At 37.5% G+C, this 21,126-nt stretch overlaps 1 protein-coding gene across 4 annotated transcripts; it reads right to left on the minus strand.

The window, feature by feature from the left end:
* Window positions 1–15,455, minus strand: LOC127443773 (pre-mRNA 3'-end-processing factor FIP1-like). Of its 4 annotated transcripts, none has more exons than XM_051702642.1 (17): window positions 15,163–15,455; window positions 12,958–13,015; window positions 12,432–12,516; window positions 11,686–11,792; window positions 11,443–11,507; window positions 10,446–10,553; window positions 8,335–8,465; window positions 8,073–8,188; window positions 5,872–5,925; window positions 5,422–5,521; window positions 5,150–5,303; window positions 3,824–3,850; window positions 3,071–3,125; window positions 2,710–2,765; window positions 2,419–2,599; window positions 2,034–2,174; window positions 1–341 (listed from the first exon to the last, which is right to left on the minus strand). In XM_051702642.1, exons 1-17 carry the CDS (start codon window positions 15,239–15,241, stop codon window positions 200–202), a joined length of 1,659 nt encoding a protein of 552 aa, XP_051558602.1. In that variant the 5' UTR covers window positions 15,242–15,455; the 3' UTR covers window positions 1–199. The 4 variants fall into 4 exon arrangements, with proteins under 4 accessions (XP_051558602.1, XP_051558601.1, XP_051558604.1 ...); XM_051702641.1 differs by having other exon boundaries at window positions 2,710–2,768; XM_051702644.1 differs by lacking the exon at window positions 5,872–5,925.
* Between the last annotated feature and the right edge of the window lie 5,671 nt (window positions 15,456–21,126).

Below are 21,126 nucleotides of genomic sequence, written 5' to 3' on the forward strand. Positions count from 1 at the left end.
TTACCAAATGCTCTTTTTTAATCTAACAAATCAACATCTACATTGTACAACTGCACTGGAAAAAAACAGAACAAAAACTAAAAGGAAACATGAAAATGAAAGGAAGGTAAACTGGATTATAGTTTCATTTAGCATGATTTGGTTGATAACCAGCGCTCTGACAAGTGAAAGGAAGAAGAGCAGACAGGAGGGACAGGAGTTACTCCATGGCCTCTTGGTTCTCCTGGTCAACAGAATGCTCCTCGCTGGGCTCCTTGCCCTCTTTGCTCCTCTTGGACTTCTTGTGCTTGTGGCGCCGGTGACCGTCACCCTCCTCGCTGTCATGTCTCCGTCTGCTACTGCTGTGAGAGAAAAGGAACAGATCATAATGTTATATGTAGTTTAACAGTAAAACATGGCTATTTTCTACCCACTGAGCTACAGAAACACCAGTAGACATATTTGCAATTATCAGTGAGCAGGACTGCTTTACATTATTTACAGAGAAAGACAGTGACAAAGAAACATGGAGCAATTAAATATGGTTACATTAAATGTTAAGACGCAAGATACATTTTTTTTTTTAATCCCCTTTTCTCCCCAATTTTGAATGCCTAATTCCCACTACTTAGTAGGTCCCTGTGGTGGCGCGGTTACTCGCCTCAATCCGGGTGGTGGAGGACAAGTCTCAGTTGCCAACGCTTCCGAGACAGTCAATCCACGCATCTTATCACGTGGCTCGTTGTGCATGACACCGTGGAGACTCACAGCATGTGGAGGCTCATGCTACTCTCCACGATCCACGCACAACTTACCACACGCCCCATTGAGAGCGAGAACCACTAATCGCGACCACGAGGAGGTTAACCCATGTGACTCTACCCTCCCTAGCAACCCAGCCAATTTGGATGCTTAGGAGACCTGGCTGGAGTCACTCAGCACACCCTGGATTCAAACTCATGACTCCAGGGGTGGTAGTCAGCTTCAATACGCGCTGAGCTACTCAGGCCCCTGACGCAAGATGTTTCTGCACAGACGCTAGACATCTCATTTATTTGTTATAAAAAATTTAAAAAATCCATCAAGGTCCAAATGAAGAGAGACAATAATGAAATGATGTAACTTTTATTCCTAAAGTATTTAATTACCTGGATTATCCAAAATTATTACGTGGCTCTCTGGAATACTTGATTCTGATTGGTCATCCAGCCATATTGATATTTCTGAATAATGACCTCACATCCGGGTATAAAGTGATATCAGACTGATCACGCGGGTATTATGAAACCATTTTACGTTTTCATATTATTGTTTTCATTCTTATTTTTTAAAATAATTTATTTTAATGCAGTTCACTTTATTATTATTACTACCTTTCCTATTTTTTGTAACACTCTGTGATCCCTACAAGTAAGCTAATAAAATAATTTCAACACAAAACAGTATTTCATATCCATTTATTTACTATATTTATTTGGCAAGTAGTCTTAAAATATGCAGGATAATGAGCAGACAGACGGTCGTTTACGTAAAATAAACACAAGGATCGTCAGAACTCTGCAAACCCAAGATGGAATTCAGTGTTTCTGGAGACTCCGCTCTCTCTTTCTTCTTACATAATGATAGAATTATAACAAAAGTAAATATTTCATGTTCATTTAGTTATTTGTTTGGAAGGTAGCTGTGTAATAAGCAGGATAATGCACAATCAGCCTATCATTATCACAAAATAAACCCCTTCAGGGTGATAACGACTGGTTGACTGTACATTATCCCTGACATAGCACATGGCCACCTAATATATATACTATTTTTAATTACCTGTTTTAATTTTAGTACAGCGCTGCGTAGTAGAAGTAGCACAGCAAAACAAGTAGAGTTTGGGTGTCAAGCCTATTTTTGCTGCACATCCCATGCTAAATAGAAAATATGGGGAAATGCACTGCAAACCTATTAATCAACATGGTCTTTTCCAATATAGGACTACGATCTTATTAACTCCAACCACCACTTCAGAGTATTTATGTATGTGATTGTGAATAAGAGTTTAATACCTCCGTGATGACTTGTGCCTCCCCTCCTCCTTCTCTCTGTGCCTCCTCTCCCTATGATGCTCTTTCTCACGGCTAGTCCGCTCCCGATGCCTCTCGTACCCTCTGTCGCCATAGTCACGGTAACGATACCGCTCTTCATCACTGCAAAAATCAATACTTTATATAGGTTATCAAGACTTTGTGCTTGGAAACAGAGATTACATTTTCAAACCCATCCTTGTGAAATAATCTGTTAAACTATAAGTCTCCATTTAGAAGAATGACATGATTACAAACAGAGATACCATGCCACAGTGTTGTATATCTTGAAGGTGTTACACCATGTCCGGGGTTCAATTTCACAGTTAAGGGAATAGTTTACAGAAAAATTCAAGTTCTACCTCACCTATTATAAGCCACTGAGGAGGGACTGTGGTCTCTCTCGTGGCCCCGCTCCCTCTGCCTGTCCCTGTCTCGCTCTTTTTCCCTCTCCTTTTCTCGCCGAGGGTAGTAATCCCACTGCTTAGAGTTGTCCATCATACCAGGCCAGGGGTTCATAGCTCCTTGCATAGGTGGAGGAAACCCACCTGGGAAAAAAAAAAAAGAAATCCTTATGTGCACTGTATCCTTAAATACTTGTGATGTGATTTGTTCTTCAGGTTAATATATAGTTTCTAGTAGTTACTCCCACACTTACCTGTCGGAAAAGGGTATGGAGCAACAGGACGTCCATCATATCCTCCTTGATGCACACTGCTAAACAGAACACCATGTAAATGTAGTGTTGATTATATTTATGCAAAAAAAACTGAACTATCTCTCCACTAACTGGGTTAACTTTTCTCTTTCTTCTGACAGGACATAAGCACAACCAACATGATGGGATACTAAACACATGTGAATGAATGCCATGCAAAATTTTCTCTGTGATATCTTCAGGAGGATCAGGGCATTAATCAGATCCACAAGAGGAGAGCAAGAATCTATTGTGCAATACTGACTGACAGATCCACCCACATGTTGATTGTCTATTGACAGGGGTATTAGGCTACACCTACTTGTCCATAGTTGGAATAAGTGAAGGAGGAGGTCCTCCTGTGGGAGGGGGAAAATCTAAAACACAAACAGAAACAAGAGTTAAACAGAATCAAGATAAAGACACAGGAAACACGTTGGCCTGGGTAGCTCAGCGAGTATTGACGCTGACTACCACCCCTGGAGTCGCGAGTTCGAATCCAGGGCATGCTGAGTGACTCCAGCCTGGTCTCCTAAGCAACCAAATTGGCCCGGTTGCTAGGGAGCGTAGAGTTACATGGGGTAACCTCCTCGTGGTCGCGATTAAGTGGTTCTCGCTCTCAATGGGGCACGTGGAAAGTTGTGCATGTATCGCGGAGAGTAGCATGAGCCTCCACATGCTGGGAGTCTCCACGGTGTCATGCACAGCAAGCCATGTGATAAGATGCACGGATTGACGGTCTCAGAAGCGGAGGCAACTGAGACTCGTCCTTCGCCACCTGGATTGAGGTAACCGTGCCACTACGAGGACCTAGTAAGTAGTGGAAATTGGGCATTACAAAATTGGGCATTACAAAATTGGGGAGAAAAGGGGAGAAAATAAATAAATATATAAAAAGACACAGGAAACATGAATACTTTTAGATATTAAAACAATCAGTGAAAATATCTGCAAAACATTCATGAACTGTATCTGCTGAACCATTCAAGATCTTTATCGTAAGTTTCTTTCATTGATCATAACATCCAAAGCACTAATCTTTACTGTTTTCAACAGAAAAGAAAGATAAACTTACTGGGTGGAGGAACAGTGATGGGCATCCCTGTGGAAATGAGAGAGATCAAAATAAATGCTTCCAAATCAGGACAGAAAATATGACAGACATGTGAACTGCTGCTATGAGAAAACACAACTCTGGTGCTGTTGAAACTTAATTCAAATCATTTTGTTGTACACAAGCCTGAACATAGTTATTTCATCTTAAAAGAAGAAAATGTTTCACGGAGTGCCTTTTTACATTTCCTGCATTCAGGGATTTTCTGTTCTCATACACATCCTTTTGCTTTTAGACAGACCTGACTGAATTTATGTTTAAATCTAAAGGCATGTAGTTAAACGCTTGACATTAGTATAGTAAACAAACATCAATTGTGCCAATATAAGAATTTCTTTACAAAAATAAACTAAAATGTATATTTTCCTTTATTTAAATGGAATGCTTTGGACCATATAGTGATGAAAAATCAGTCAACAAATTCCTAACATACATGAAAACTCCAACACTGTTGGACAAGCATCCCAGATGGCACCTGAGAATGCCCAAAGTTTTCAGGACATTAAAGGAATATTCCAGGTTCAGAACAAGTTAAGCTCAATCGACAGCATTTGTGGCATAATGTTGATTACCACAAAAATAAATTGACTTGCCCCTCTTTTTCTTTAAACAGAGGGTTCCAGTGAGGCACTTACAATGGAGTCAATCCGTAAACGTTAACTCATACTCACTGTTTCAAAAGTATAGCCACAAGACATAAACAATATGTGTGTTAACATGATTTTAGTGTGATAAAATCGCTTGCTAACCTTTTCTGTGTAAAGTTATAGCCAATTTTACAACTTCATTGCCATGATGACGTAATGTCAACAAACCCTATAATTACTGTAAAACGGCAATTTAAACAACTTTTTTTTTTCTTTAAAAACTTTACAAAGTTTTAACAGAAGAATTACTGCAATTGGTTTTATAAAATTATATGCTTCACATTTCTGTCTTAAAACCCTCCAAAAATTGGCCCCATTAACTTCCATTGTAAGTGCCAACACGAGACAAAATAATTTTTTGTGGTAATCAACATTATGCCACAAATGCTGTCAATTGAGCTTAACTTGCATTGAACCTCGAATTATCCTTAAACTAGGCAGAGAGTGGATACTTTGAGGAAGCTTCAATATTAGGTAGTTGTGATTTTTTTGGTCACTGTACAATTCCCATACTTCCATTTGTGTGATTTCATAGTTCAGATGACTTTACTATTATTCTAAAATTTGGAAAGTAGTACTGAGTTGATGTATCCAAACTTTAGACTATACTGTGGTCCTGTGATGAATGGTCATCACTCACGTGGAGGCGGAATTAGGGGTGGAGCTTGGCTGACAGGAGGCGGGAGGAATGGAGGAGGGGGCATATTTGGGGGGAGTGGCCCCGGGGGAAAGAAAGGAGGCGGCATCTTAGCCACTGCAGGTTCAGTATCTGAGCTGGGGTGTTCCGAGATCACCTACAAGTATAAAAGGTCATATTACATGTTTAAAGATACTGTATACTGTATAGGATACGGTTGCCTGCATTTAAGAGCGATAAAAGAGAGAGAGACTAAGGAAAGTGATAATGCATACCTGGATGTTATTCCCCTCCAAATTGTGGCGACGCCGTCCCTCCACTCTGCTAATGGTGGCACATCCTCCGCCAATCACATCTATAGTACCACTTGTCTTTCTGCAACAAAAGCATACACATACACACATATACGGTTTACAAAATCTGAGAATCCATGCATTCAAGTGTTGTTCATTTGCAGACACATACATTCACACACACCTCAAAGTGTCATGACTAATTAGATGACACACACACAAAAAAAAAACAACATAAGACACTAGGCTAGAGAAAGAAACAGTCCAGAGTCTGATGTCATAGCAAATGATTTTATCTTGGCATTTTCTCTTAGTGTTCTGCACATTAAAATTTCACCAACATAAAAGAAGTGTGGTCTTCAATAAAACAGTATAAGAAATGACTGCTCAGGCCTTATGAGACAAACCACGCCCATGACCACATCCACTTACGTATAATAGGGCATTTCTTGGGTGGCAGGCCCCGCCCACTGTGGAGGGGATATCCTATGAGGGCATGGGTAAGGGGAAACAGGCAAACATGAGTTACTAATCCCCTCTCTCCCACATGACAGATGCGGAACAAACATGCACATGCATTCCCAAACATGAAGACTATGAAACTGGAGTGTGTGTATAAACTAGTGCCCGACCGATATATCAGTCGGCCGATATTAGCCTTTCGCCGTACATTTTACCGATATGCGCAGATATGAAAACTTTGTTCAGAACATATAATGCAGAAAACAATGCTTTAGAATTGGTGTCATAGCGTAGTTTGTCCAGTAGAGCACGCTCCGACTCCATTGTTTACAGAGCTGACTCTAAACTGACGGTGGTTCTGTAGACAGGGCGGAGTTAAATGTTGCGGATTTGAGCGGTCTCTTCTCGTTAAACTGCTAACTAGTTTGTGAAATACATACTGGAAAGTTAATTAAAAAATGACCCCATCATTTTATATAACTAATATAACGTTAACCTTTTCCCTGACAACCATGTCACTCCTGTTTATCACATCTGTTTTCTGTTAGCCAGCTATAGTTTGTCAGTGCACTCAGTAATGTAGCAGATTGAAAGGTAAACATCAGTGCGTCTTTTTGCAGCTCAGCAGACAACGGTGCGGTGATGGATTGTGTGCACTGAATGTTGATTTCACGCTTCGCTGTTACCTAGTTGGTGAGACGCAATGCCGGAAAGTAAATAAAGTCCATCATTTATTCTCCATGGCAACGAGGTTACAGCTAACTAGTTAATCACGTAGCTACTTTCATTGTTGTCAGCATGTAAACATGTATTCACCAAACTGTTTTGTTCAGGATTCACAGTTTGGTACCCCTTCAACCGAACAATTCCAGTCATTGCATTTATAAAATGTAATATTTAAAAGTCTGGTTTTCCAGACATTAAAATAGGATACGTAATAAAAGTAGATTTAATAAATAGTATATTTGCCCTGTGTAAATAATAATATATAGGAACTGTATCTAAAATAAATGAGGGGTGAAAAATACTAATACAACAGGCTGGAAAAATAGACATTTATTCATTTTACTATCCTATTATATATATTTTGAATGTGTTGAAACATGACACCGGGCAACACACCCTAAAAACAGCACCATTAGATCAGTTTCATGCTGAAGAGCCGCTTAAAAGTACATTTTTTTTTTTCTCTCTTGTAAATGTACACGAGTGTAAATGCCAACATCATCATATATGTTGAAAGGATTGATGCCTGTCAACCAAAACATGAGCTCATTGATGTCATTAAATGAGTCTGCTTTTTTATTCCAACAGTTACTCCTGGTCGGAGGCTTCCGTATATATTTAGTTTATACGTAGTGTTACGTCCTACATAAATTTAATGGTGCAACACTCAAATATTTAGCAGTGCATAAATTTTGACTTAGTGCCCAATTACGCCTCAACTAGGCTAAGTTGTAACGTACATATAGCTCGTGCAACCGGCCCCTGATGTTTATTTAGCTATTTATTGTATTTTTATTTATTCTTCATTTTAATGGTCAGCCACTGACTGATACTAAACAGTACTGATGTTTATTTAGCTATTTATTTTATTTGAATTTATTCTTTATTTTAATGGTCAGCCATAGACTTATACTTAACATACAGTACTGATTTTTATTTTATTTATTCTTTATTTAAATGGTCAGCAATTGACTTGTGCTAACAGTACTGATGTTTAAGCTATTTATTGTATTTTTATTTATTCTTTATTTTCTCAGTGTTCATTTCTAGAATTTGTTGACAATGTATAATAATAATGTAAAATATTCTTTGATAAAAACATTTGTTTAAGAAACCAGCCTTCTGAGTACCTTTGCACAGTCATATTGGTGCAAAATCGGTGCACAATCCACATAGAAAAGGTCTGTTTTCATTCCAGCTCAAAAATGTGCTATATTGGTCACCATATCGGTAATCGGTGAATTTTCCCCCTCTAAAACCGGTAACGGTCTCAAAAATTCCATATCGGTCGGGCTCTAGTATAAACCTGCAGCAGGTTAATAGATGACAATGTTTGAGAGAACGTTTAACAACCTGAGTCAAAGTGCCTTCTCTGCATTTATACTGGTCATTTTAATGACCTCCCATTTATATTTTTGCCCTGTTTAATGTGTGTTAACATTTACCTAGCCGGGTTCAATCCTGTTTTATATAGGGTGGATGGAGAGGTAAAGTCTGTTTTAGATGCATGAGCTGGTAGTGTGATCTCCTTCTCAATGTTACCTGTGCGACCCTGTTGAACCTGAAGAAAAGGTAAAAATGATGGAATTATGACAATAATTATGCATTTATTAAAATACAGACTTAACTAGTAATTAGTTGAATAAAGGTGTTTTTTTTTTAGAAGTGACCCCTGTCCCATCCCTAGTAACTGGTGACACTGCTTACAGAGATCTTGCTGGTGGTGGATCCAATGTTGAGAATGTCGAGGCCCATGCGCAGCCTCTTCTGCTTTTCACAGTATGCTTTCCATGTGTCCTCATTAAAACCATAGTTAAAATAGTCAGACAAGTCAGCACCTGTAAGCATACAAGCACAACTAAACAACTGAAGGAACATATACAGAGCATTAGATACCAAAGCCACAAAAAAAAAGACTTGTTCACACGTTCACATGTTAATACTACAGATATTTAGGTTTTACCCATTAATCAGTGCCGATAGCTGCTTTTTGGAACTATCGGTTATTGGCAAAAATCTATGCTGATAGTTACCGATAGTTTTTTTTATTATTCCTCAATGTTCCCCTGTGGTCAGCTCTATTTTGATTAGATAATCAAGTAATCTAAATAGAAGCGATGGCATGTAAAGAAAAATTTGACTATATGGAAACATGCCCTATCAGCACATACATTGTGTCTCCAACTTCATATCTTGAATAATATATTCCTCATTAAACCTCATCTGGCGAAATATACACTGGCGGCCAAAAGTTTGGAATAATGCACAGACTTTGCTGTTTCAGAAGGAAATTGGTACTTTAATTCACCAAAGTGGCATTCAACTGATCACAAAGTATAGTCAGGACATTACTGATGTAAAAAACAGCACCATCACTATTTGAAAAAAGTAATTATTGATCAAATCTAGACAGGCCCCATTTCCAGCAGCCATCACTCCAACACCTTATCCTTGAGTAATCATGCTAAATTGCTAATTTGGTACTAGAAAATCACTTGCCATTATATCAAACACAGCTGAAAGCTATTTGGTTTGTTAAATAAAGCTTAACATTGTCTTTGTGTTTGTTTTTGAGTTGCCACAGTATGCAATAGACTGGCATGTCTTAAGGTCAATATTAGGTCAAAAATGGCAAAAAAAAAAAGAAACAGCTTTCTCTAGAAACTCGTCTGTCAATCATTGTTTTGAGGACTGCAGGCTATACAATGCTTGAAATAGCCAAAAAACTGAAGCTTTCATACAAAAGTGCACACTATAGTCTTCAAAGACAAAGGACAACTGCTCTAACAAGGACAGAAAGAGATGTGGAAGGCCAGATGTACAACTAAATGAGAGGATAAGTACATCAGAGTCTCTAGTTTGAGAAATTGATGCCTCACATGTCCTCAGCTGACAGCTTCATTGAATTCTACCTGCTCAACACCAGTTTCATGTACAAGAGTAAAGGGAAGACTCAGGGGTGCAGGCCTTATGGGAAGAATTGCAAAAAAAGTAACTTTTGAAACAGAAAAACAAAATGTTAGAGTGGGCAAAGAAACACAGACATTGGACAACTGATAATTGGAAAAGAGTGTTATGGATCTTAACCCCATTGAGCTTTTGTGGGATCAGCTAGACTGTAAGGTGCGTGCCACATCTATGGCAAGTGCTACAGGAAGCGTGGGGTGAAATGTCACCTGAGTATCTGGACAAACTGACAAAGCTGTCATTGCTGCACATTTTTGATGAGCACACTTTGAAGTAGTTTAAGAAGTTCTGAACATTTTTTTCAAATTGAAATCTTAATTTTTCAAGTTATTAATGTCCTTATTATACATTGTGATCAGTTGAATGCCACTTTGGTGAATAAAAGTACCAATTTCTTTCCATAAGATCAAAATCTGTAAATTATTCCAAACTTTTGGCCACCAGTGTATATATACAAATTCTTCATCTGGTGAATATACTGTATAGGCTTTAAAAGCTTAATTTGGTAAATACTTGTATATAGAGCATTTTAACGGAGCCAAGTGTCCGTCATTGCAAAATGAGTCCCTTGTGTGTTTCGGGCTTGTTTACAGTTAAAAGTCCCACATTATACACCAAATATAAATTTTTTTGTTTTTGTTATTATTGAGATTTTGGTTGAACAATACAATGAATCTGGAATTGTATTCATTTTGGCCTCCTGTGCCCATTATAGTATTGTAATTTTTTTAAAATTCTTCAAATCAAATTTAAAAACTATCGGCTGATTAATCGGTTATCGACCTTTTCCACCACCTTAGTTATTGGTATAGGCAAAATCCACTATCGGTCGACCTCTAGTTAATACACACCTGGCTTTCTCCATGGTTTCTCCTCAAAGGACTCCATGTCCACTTCCAGAACTGGAACGCCATTGATGCTGCCTGGAGCTTCGAGGTCCACACCCTTCACTTTGGTTCCTGCAGAACATTCACAGAAATTATGTCAGTAGACCCATCATCTTGACCAGGCGGGTGAAAGTCAAATGTAGTTGGTGATTGATGTTTTACAATTCTTTAAGGTGATGTTAACTTGATGGACAATTATAACTATTTGTTACAATAACTGTTCCATTGTTTCTTTAAATATGGAAACTTCATGAATTCAAATGAGTGGATGAAAAGGCTTCTACACAGCTATAAGGAGCTATCTAACTGCAGTTCTGTGAATTTGAGGGTGAACCTCGCAAAACCTGCCAAGAAATGAGCAGGTCACATTTCACCCCAAAACTAAAAATAAGAAATAATATTTTGCATAAAGAAAATGTTGTCTAATATTGTTACCCTTAGAACGGTTTTGCATTGTGACATTATTTTCAGGACAACCAAGCATATTTTACTCCCTAATTCTGATTACTGTTATGCAAGTAGTATTGTCTTTCTCATTTTTATTGAAGATTCTCATAACTGTAATACAGTAATTTTTACAGTCTTTTTTTTGTTTTTTTTTACTGTATTACAATTTTTGTTTTGCAATTAAAATATCTATCTATCTATCTATCTATATATATATATATATATATATATATATTTCTAATTAAATGCAGTACAAATAATTTTCCCTTTATGTATACATATTTTAAATACTTTATTTTTTTAATAATGTAAAATGAGCATAACTGTCCTGAATAAATTATGTCACATCGCTAAAAATCTTAATGGTTTTAATTAAGACTTATTTTCTTCATGCAACATATTAGATTTTTTTTCTTTGGATTTTTGGACTACAATGTGACCTGGATTCCTCTTCGTGAGATTTACCCAACAAGTTTTGAGAATAAATTGAGTCCTTCAACACTCATAGACTTACCTGCTCCATATGGTCTGCTGCCAGCTGTCTTTATGTTCAGATTCACTGGAGCTCCTCCATATGCTCTGCACAATAAAACATAATTTCTACAGTTATATATCAACACATCGACAAAGTCTTAGAATAAATAACACACATTGGTTTAGCCACCCTGAAACACAGCCATTGTTTAATCCGACTCTCAATGCAAACCCAACAATCTTCAGGAGGATGACTAAGTCAGTTTAATGACTGTACACTTACGTGTACTGTGGAGCTCCTGTTTTGATGTCTCCAATGGTGACGCGGACATCATCATCGTCATCATCACTATCACTTTCACTGTCTTCATCATCTCCAGGTGCTTCCTCCTAAGACAAACATCTTACTTTGTAGAATGAATAACAATAATTGCCATCTTATTCCTCAACTAACAGTTGCAAACGTCTGTAACATTTAGCTCAAATTTGCACATTTAAGCAAAACTTTAAAAAGAAAAAAAAATGTATTTAGCAGAAATGTTTCAAATGATATGATAGCATATATGGTGGGAGTATCAAAATACTTAATGATCTGGCAAGCTTATTTCCACAATAGGACTGACTTGAGAACTGGTTACTTTTTTTTTACTATTATTAGGCTTTTGAGCAGAGCAATTTATTTTATTTGAACAGAGGGATTTTACGGAATTTTGTAAATAGTGGCTATACTGAAAAGCCTAAAGAGGGAAGAAAAATACTTGTCAAATCAGTCACTGAAAACACACATATCTGCAACTTTTGCCACACAAAACTGACAATCAATGCAGTATAATGTAAATTGCTTCTCAATGGAAATTTACTGAAGAGCATTTTAAATCTTATCAAAATAAGATGACCGGAAATCTAGGATGAGACCATAAATTATCCCCTATTAACCACACATTTCCATATATTTCCTTTAAACCTTGGTCTTACAGTTAAACAATAAAACGACTGCTTATGACATCAAAACTGAATGAGGATACTTACGGTGGCCTTGCTTGTTACCTGACTGGCCTCTCCATTTTCAGTAGTAGTTGGGGCCTCCTCTGTAACAGGAGTGGAAGGGGTTGCACTGCAAATATAGACGGATCAGCATTATAATGAAAAGGATAATAAATGCAGATCAATACAGTGGAGCACAACCCATATACTATCAAGTGTATTTATGCAAAATACTTAGCAGAAGACACAAAAAAACCAAAGCAGTGTATACATGCATCAGCACATGTGTATATGATGACATGGTGCTCATGTTACTTACAATGAAATTTCTAAAATATATTCATTACTCTGAAAAATTATTATTACATAATAATTAATTTTCATCTGGTAATCTGAGCCCAGGAAAACAGTAGTTGAAAAGCCCTGCCCTACATAGAGATGCTTGCTTATTTCTAGAAAATGACTTTAAGTATAAACAAATGTATTTTTCTTCACTCATCACCTTACGTCTTCTAATGATCATCTAAACACCACTGACAGTAGGACAGAGCAACTTCAAATCATCTCTCACCTGATAGCTTCTGTCAATTTGGCCTCTTCTTCTTCAGTGTCCTTACTTTCATCCTCCTCTGTAAGAAAGACATTCTTCATGAATTACAAACTGGTGACATTCTAGACCCTTACCATACAGATGAAGTCAGAAGTTTACATACACCTTAGCCAAATACATTTAATCTCAATTTTTCACAATTTCTGACATTTAATCGAAGAAAACTTTCCCTTTCTTAGGTCAGTGAGGATCACTACTTTATATTAAGAATGTGAAATGTCAGAATAATAGTAGAGAGAATGATTTATTTCAGCTTTTATTTCTTTCATCACATTCCCAGTAGGTCAGAAGTTTACATACACTTTGTCAGTATTTGGTAGCATTGCCTTTAAATTGTTTAACTTGGGTCAAACATTTTGGGTAGCCTTCCACAAGCTTCTTACAATAAGTTACTGGAATTTTGGCCCATTCCTCCAGACAGAACTGGTGTAACTAAGTCAGGTTTGTAGGCCTCCTTGCTCGCACACGCTTTTTCAGTTCTGCCCACAAATTTTCTATCGGATTGAGGTCAGAGCTTTGTGATGGCCACTCCAATACCTTGAATTTCTTGTTCTTAAGCCATTTTGCCACAAATTTGGTGGTATGCTTGGGGTCCATTTGGAAGACCCATTTGCAACCGAGCTTTAACTTCCTGGCTGTTGTCTTGAGATGTTGCTTCAATATATCCACATAATTTTCCTTCCTCATGATGCCATCTGTTTTGTGAAGTGCACCAGTCCCTCCTGCAGCAAAGAAGCCCCACAATATGATGCTGCCACCCCCATGCTTCACGGTTTGGATGGTGTTCTTTAGCTTGCAAGCCTCACCCTTTTTCCTCCAAACATAACAATGGTCATTATGGCCAAACAGTTCCATTTTTGTTTCATTAAACCAGAGGACAAATAGAAAGATCTTTGTCCCCAAGTGCACTTGCAAACTGTAGTCTGGCTTTTTTATGGTGGTTTCGGAGCAGTGTCTTCTTCCTTGCTGAGCAGCCTTATTATGTCGATATAGGACTCGTTTTACTGTGGATATAGATACATGTCCACCTGTTTCCTCCAGCATCTTCACAAGGTCCTTTGCTGTTGTTCTGGGATTGATTTGCACTTTTTGCACCAAACTATGTTCATCTCTAGGAGAAATAATGTGTCTCCTTCCTGAGCGGTATGATGGCTGCATGGTACCATGGTGTTTATACTTGCGTACTATTGTTTGTACAGATGAACGAGGTACCTTCTGGCATTTAGAAACTGCTCCCAAGGATGAACGAGACTTGTTGAGGTCCACAATTGTTTTTCTGAGGTCTTGGCTGATTTCTTTTGATTTTCCCATGATGTCAAGAAAAGAGGCACTGAGTTTGAAGGTAGGCCTTAAAATACATCCACAGGTACACCTCCAATTCAGTACACCTCCTATCAGAAGCTAATTGTCTAAAGGCTTAACACCATTTTCTGGAATTTTCCAAGCTGCTTAAAGGCACAGTTAACTTAGTGTATGTAAACTTCTGACCCACTGAAATTGTGACTGTTTTGTATTGTCTGTAAACTATTGTTGGAAAAATTACTTGTGTCGTGCACAAAGTAGATATCCTAAATGACGTTTGCTAATATTAAATCTGTGGAGTGGTTAACAAATGAGTTTTCATTACTTCAACCTAAGTGTATATAAACTTCTGACTTCAACTGTACGAACTACCTTCACTCTCTCTCTCTCTCTCTCTCTCTCACACACACACTCACACACACACATACCAAAGTATGACTAATATATACACATCAATTTTCCCTCGGAAATAGAATTATTTAAAAGTAGTAAAGAATAGAATCTGAAATCGACTAGAATTTTTGAACAGATTCTACATAAATTACCCTCATAAAATTATAAAAGCAGTGAAGAACTGAATATAAAATAGGATCGAATAGCATCCCAAATGAATCAAATAGAATCTCGAATAGAACGAACAGATTCCATTTCAGTCCTCTCGTAAAGACAAATACTTCTAAAACCACTCCGTTGAATCTAAAGACAGGCACAATACAACACTGCCGTCTAAAGGCCCTCACCGATGCACTAATTATCCATCTCAGCATACTGCTGCACACTAATAACCACATTTAGTACACTACTGCACTTTAATAACCACAGTTTTTTATATGTTTGCGTAGAGTAGATCTGGCGCTCACTGACCCCCGTACAGCCATTCCTCCTCCTCGTCTCCTGCGCTCGCATCAGTGGTGGTGGTTTTATCCGCCTCCTCAGCAGACATCTTCTCCTTTGGGCCCTAAAATTCGCTCCAGAACCCAAAGAAAGCGCAAGAACAAAACCCACCAGTTCCGAAAAGACGCAAGAATAATTCGGTGGGAAGAACAGAACCGCACATTCGTCTATACTGAACCAAACTATTAAATGATGTATTAAGGAGCTCAACACACTTGCTACAATCTCTGTAGGATGTTCTTACAGACTTGACGATAGAAGTTCCGGTTCGAGGAAGTACAAAATAAAAGTTGCTATTTTTAAAAATGTAGTGTGCGAATAAAATAAAATAAAATAAAATAAAATAAAATAAAATAAAATGACTGGCACATTATCCTTATGGATAGTGATGTCAAAGCGTGGTCCAAGTACTATATTAAAGAGTAAAGTAAATGGTTTCTCTTATGCACTATAATCAGTGTTGGTAAGTAATTCACTACAAATGACTAATAACTACTCTGATATTGTAATCAGGTAACTGACTTTACTGATTACCTAATTGAAAAAGTAATCACATTACTAATTACTTTTAAGTTACTTTATTAAACACTTTTTTTAAAAAAAATGTTACACTATAAATGTAAAACAATTTGAGTGGGGGCCAGGCTTCTGTCTGGGCCCTCCTCTCTAGAACTGCCCCTGCACATATGGTCAAATATGACAACACTTCATTAACTGTTCATTCACCATTAGGTTACAAATATATATAAAATGAAAGTGTAAAGACTGAAAGTGAGTTCATGCATGATAAAAAAAAAAAAAAAAAAAAGTGCTCTCCACATGCCACTGGTTACTATTAACTATTATTCCATAGGCAGACTAGTCAGTTCCGGGGTTTTTGACTTTGTCTGAAGCAACGTACAGGTTATAACTTGATCCAAAATGTTGTGAAAAACACAGAACTGAAGCAAAACTTTACCAAAATGGCCAAAAATATCATTTAGAATCTTTGATATGCAAATGAGCTGTTACGTGAAGCCTATAAAAAAACAAAACTTGATTGACTGAATATCAAAGCAGTACTTGGCAAACTGTACACTATTGGATTTATGTTCACACGATCACTAATATCATTTAAGAAAAAAGAGACACATGGTAGCAGTATAAAAAGAAACTTCAAAATAAATATAAAATGAAATATAGACTGTTTGCTCTTGATGTCATCATGGCAACAGGCAGGGGCAGACTGGCCATCGGGAGCACCAGGCCGCTGGGTATTTGGGCTGACCCGCTGCTGCACAAGTACCGGCCTGTCCTACAGGTGGTATAAGTGGCTGCCCTGTGCTCCAACATGCCTGCGCGGACCACATAACAAAGTGAAAATTCAAAAAAACACTGCAAGATAGAGCCAATACAAAGACTTTTATTTTGAAATAATATAATGCCTTTTATTTTGAAATTACTTACACATCCAGCGCATTAACGCCATACCTCATGTGGACCTCATTATTTGACATACAAATCACCAAAAACAACATATTAAGTATAAGAGGAGCTCTGAATAATCACAAAATGACAAATAACTGCAAGTAACAGCAGCGTAAATAAAATCTGCAAACAGTAAAGCTATGAGCTGTACATAGTCATTTGCATAATTTATTCATACTGCAAAGCATTACTGGGAGCAGAAGTGCCGCTTGCTAAATAATGCTCATGCATGATAAAAATCCAGAAAATAAGTCTTTAAAAAAATATTACTTTGTGGCTATTTGAGGCTTTGAGGCTTACTTTGTTTAAAGGATATCATAAACAGCGCTTGTCAAAGCAATGGGCTTGTCACTTTTTCTCAAGAATAATCTTGGGAAGAAATTAAAACACTGCAGATACAAAGATGCAACAAACTCACTTTGAGTGAAAATATGAGCAATTAATCTGCAAAATATCTGCAAAGATCTACACTTTAAGAGGTATGTTTATTTTTAGGGGGCCAAGCACCAAAGGTGCTAGAACCCTATTGAATTTGTCAAGATTTTCTTTGTACTATTCTTAATCTCCTTTTTTGCCCTAAAAGTATATGGCAAAAACTGTAAGCCATCCTCGTGGTGGCGTGGTTACTCTCCTCAAACTAGGTGGTGGAGGACAAGTCTCAGTTGCCTCCGCTTCTGAGACTGTCAATCCGCAAGCATCTTGTCACGTGGCCCGTTGTGCATGACACCGTGGAAACTCCGCATGTGGAGGCTCATGCTATTCTCTGCGATCCACGCACAATTTACCATGCACCCCATTGAGAGCCAGAACCACTTATTGCGACCACGAGGAGGTTACCCCATGTGATCTCTACCCTCCCTAGCAACCGGGCCAATTTGGTTGCTTAGGAGACCTGGCTGGAGTCACTCAGCACACCCTGGATTCAAACTCGCGACTCCACAGGTGGTAGTCAGCATCAGTACTCGCTGAGCTACCCAGGCCCTATGTTTTAAAGTTGACATTTTTTGCACTGGTGGGGCCTGTTGTCATGTATTTGTTTTCCAAACAAAATTTTGAAATTGAACTAGAAAATGAAATCAGTGAGCTGGTGTGGTGTGTTGTGGGCCAGGTTTGGTGGGCTGCTCTTGGTCAGAAAGTCCAGGGCCACTTTTTAGTCCTAGTCCGCCCCTGGCAACAGGTAAAAAGTCTGTTGCCCAAAGCGTCCTCGGTGTCAAAAAGCACTCGCTGAGTAAATACCTTTACATTTTTTAAGGGCACAAGTGGAGGTCAGTGGTGGACTGGCCATTGGGAGAACTGGGACTTTTCCTAGTGGGCCGGCCACGAAATGGGGCCGCCACGTTATGCAGAATGCACAACAAAACGGTGCCGCGTTATGCAGAAGGGGACAGTGATATGCAGAAAAGGACAGCAACCCCCCTACCTATCATTCACCGGAGGCTGGTTCGAGTCCACCCTGGACGTGTCCCGATTCCATTCTCTTTCTAATACAAATGTAAAATAAAGAGTCAAAGGCCCAAAAATGAAATACAATTAAAAATGATTAAAAACATCCAAGTAAGCAGTTTTTATTGTGTGTAAAAATGTTAATATACCTGTTGTCAGTGATCTAAATAGCTCAGAGGTCTAGTGGGATCCCACTATATTTTAAGGAGGGCACGAGCTCCCTGTATCTGAAACAGCATAAATAAATATCACGAAGAGGTGCAATTACACCGTTTCATGCTACACAGAGGCTGCATAAATGCAGGAATAATGCCATGAAATTAATGTTTTAAATATGACATTTTTTATATCAGAATATGAATTGATGAAAGAAAATATGATATAAAAATAATAAATTCTAAAATAGGTCTAGATGCTCTCTCATGACAACAAACGCTTTATTTTATCACAGTTCCTGCAATTAACCTCAAAGTTTTGATTACAACTACATTCATATCTCATTTTCATACATGTTGAATGAAGGAAGGTGTTAGCTTAACCATGGACTTTTTTAATAAACAATATCATACATATATATATGTATGATATACGTTCTGTATATCATACATATATATATATATATATATATATATATATATATATATATATATATATATATATTTATATATACACGTATATATAAATGATCATTTGTATGCTGAAATCAGGCATCATGTGTTACCAGTTCAGAACGGTGTTAGGTTGCTCATGTCTGGACAGTTTAGAGTTGAAATCTCACTTGGTGTGGGAGCTTGACTGACAGTCTCATGTAGTGTATATATACTGTGACATACTGTATTACCTTAACCAGTTCTCAGATCAAATGCATTTTTCAGTAATAGTTCCAGCTGTATTTCAGCAACTTGATACTTGCACATACAGTTTTGCTCCCAGTCTGTGTGGCTATCTTTTCAATAAACAAATGTGTAAATTTGAGGAGAGTGCATATGTCTTCATGCAAGTACATATTTTTTTAGGAAACACACTAAACCATCAGTGCTCTCCCAACATACTCACCCAAACACTTACCACCTGGCAAATTAATATTAATATGAATAAATAAAGATTTAACAAGTTCTTTGTCCTCTATATATATAAAGTTGTATGCAAATATCATACACTTGATTCCTGTGTTGTTTGTGTTTCCTCCCTTGGTGACTGGTCTCCTAACACTATGTGTACAGGTTAACCTCTTTGACCAGTTACAGGAAACTCAATGAGCTGTGTGCAGGCTTGCATTACTGTGAATGTTTGATAACCACACACTCAGACAGAAAGATACACTTTCTTTTTCACTAAGCATGCATATGCAATGGTCCCCAAAAATTATTTAGATACTTAAGCCACACTTAAAACATGTGCATGAATTTCACTACATTAAATAAATGATGCTAAACATTTTCTCAGAACGTTTTAAGCCATTTCTGCAAATACTTTTAACCAACTGGCTCCAGTGTCATTTGTTGTGGATGTTTGAATTCATGTACCAATCAAGTTCACACAGTGTCCATGCTGTATAGTCTAATTATAGACATGTTCCACCAGGTTTGATAACCAGAAAGTGTCAAAATACTTTTTGTTTTACTTTAGGAGAATGTACCTATTGTTTTTTTTAGTATTTGTTTATTGTTTTATTAGTATTTCACAGGCATGATGAAGATGTTGGTCACATTTCCTCTCAGGTGATGGAAAGCGCAAAACTGCGGCACACACCATGAAATTCCAAAATTGTCCACAACACGAGCAAAGAGGAAATCCGAGCAATATGTAAGCCACTGGCACTCCTTGAGCATTCCATGAAGATGTCAAAGAACATCTAAAAAGTACCCTGAAAAAAGCCCAGTATATGCCAACAGACGCCCAGTGTAAACCCCCCCCCCCCACCAAAACAATACCATCTACTTGAGCATTTTCAACAGATTTTAAAGTTGTATTAAAGGTTGCCTGTTTTTTTTTTTGTTTTTTGTTTTTTTTGTTTTATGTTCATTTCACCTTTCTTGCATAAAATGGAAATCATTAAAATCATTCCAGACCTCATTAATCAAACATCAGAAAACTGAAATCAAAATAAGATTCTAAAAACAATGTTTGGCATGGCCTTTTTTGGTATGCTGCCTGCTGGCAATACAGTGCGACAAAGGAATAAAACAATCTAAGACATGTTGTTATTTATTTTAATATTTGTAGTGAAATTTCGTGAGCAAGCAAACGTGATAGTTCACCCAAAAATGAAAATTCTCACATCATTAATCACCCTCATGCCATCCCAGATGTGCATGACTTTCTTTCTTCTGCTGAACACAAGTGAAGATTTGTAGAAGAATATCTCAACTTTGTTGGTCCTTTCAATGCAGGAGAATGGTGGCCAGAAATCTGATGTGAAAGTGGAGATTTATAATAAAAAGAACATAAATACTGATCTGTTTCTCACCCACACCTATCATATCGCTTTTGAAGATATGGATTTAACCACTGGAGTCTTATAGATTACTTTTATGCTGCTTTTATGTGCTTTTTGGACCTGCATATTTTTGGTCACCATTCACTTGAATTGAAATATTCTTCTAAAAATCTTCATTTGTGTTCTGCAGAAGAAAGAAAGTCACACATCTGGGACGGCATGAGTAAATGATGAGAGAATTTTCATTCTGGGGTGAACTATCACTTTAAAGGTTAAAGGGACAATATTTAGTCACCTTTATGTTGTTCCAAACTTGTATGACATTCTTTCCTTTTGTAAGAATGTTAGTCTCAGTCACCATTCACTTTCCATTGCATCTTTTCCCCATACAATAAAAGGAAAAGGAAACAGAGGCAAACATTCTGCCTAATCTCCTCTTGTGTTCATCAGAGGAATGAAACGCACACCGGTTTGGAACAACAAGAGGGTTTGTAAATGAGGACAACATTTTTATTTTTGAGTGAAATATTCCTTTAAATGTTAAATAAATACTATACAGGCTGATACTTTAACAATAGATGGTA

Source organism: Myxocyprinus asiaticus, chromosome 7 (assembly GCF_019703515.2).
Source record: "Myxocyprinus asiaticus isolate MX2 ecotype Aquarium Trade chromosome 7, UBuf_Myxa_2, whole genome shotgun sequence".
NCBI lineage: Eukaryota > Metazoa > Chordata > Actinopteri > Cypriniformes > Catostomidae > Myxocyprinus > Myxocyprinus asiaticus.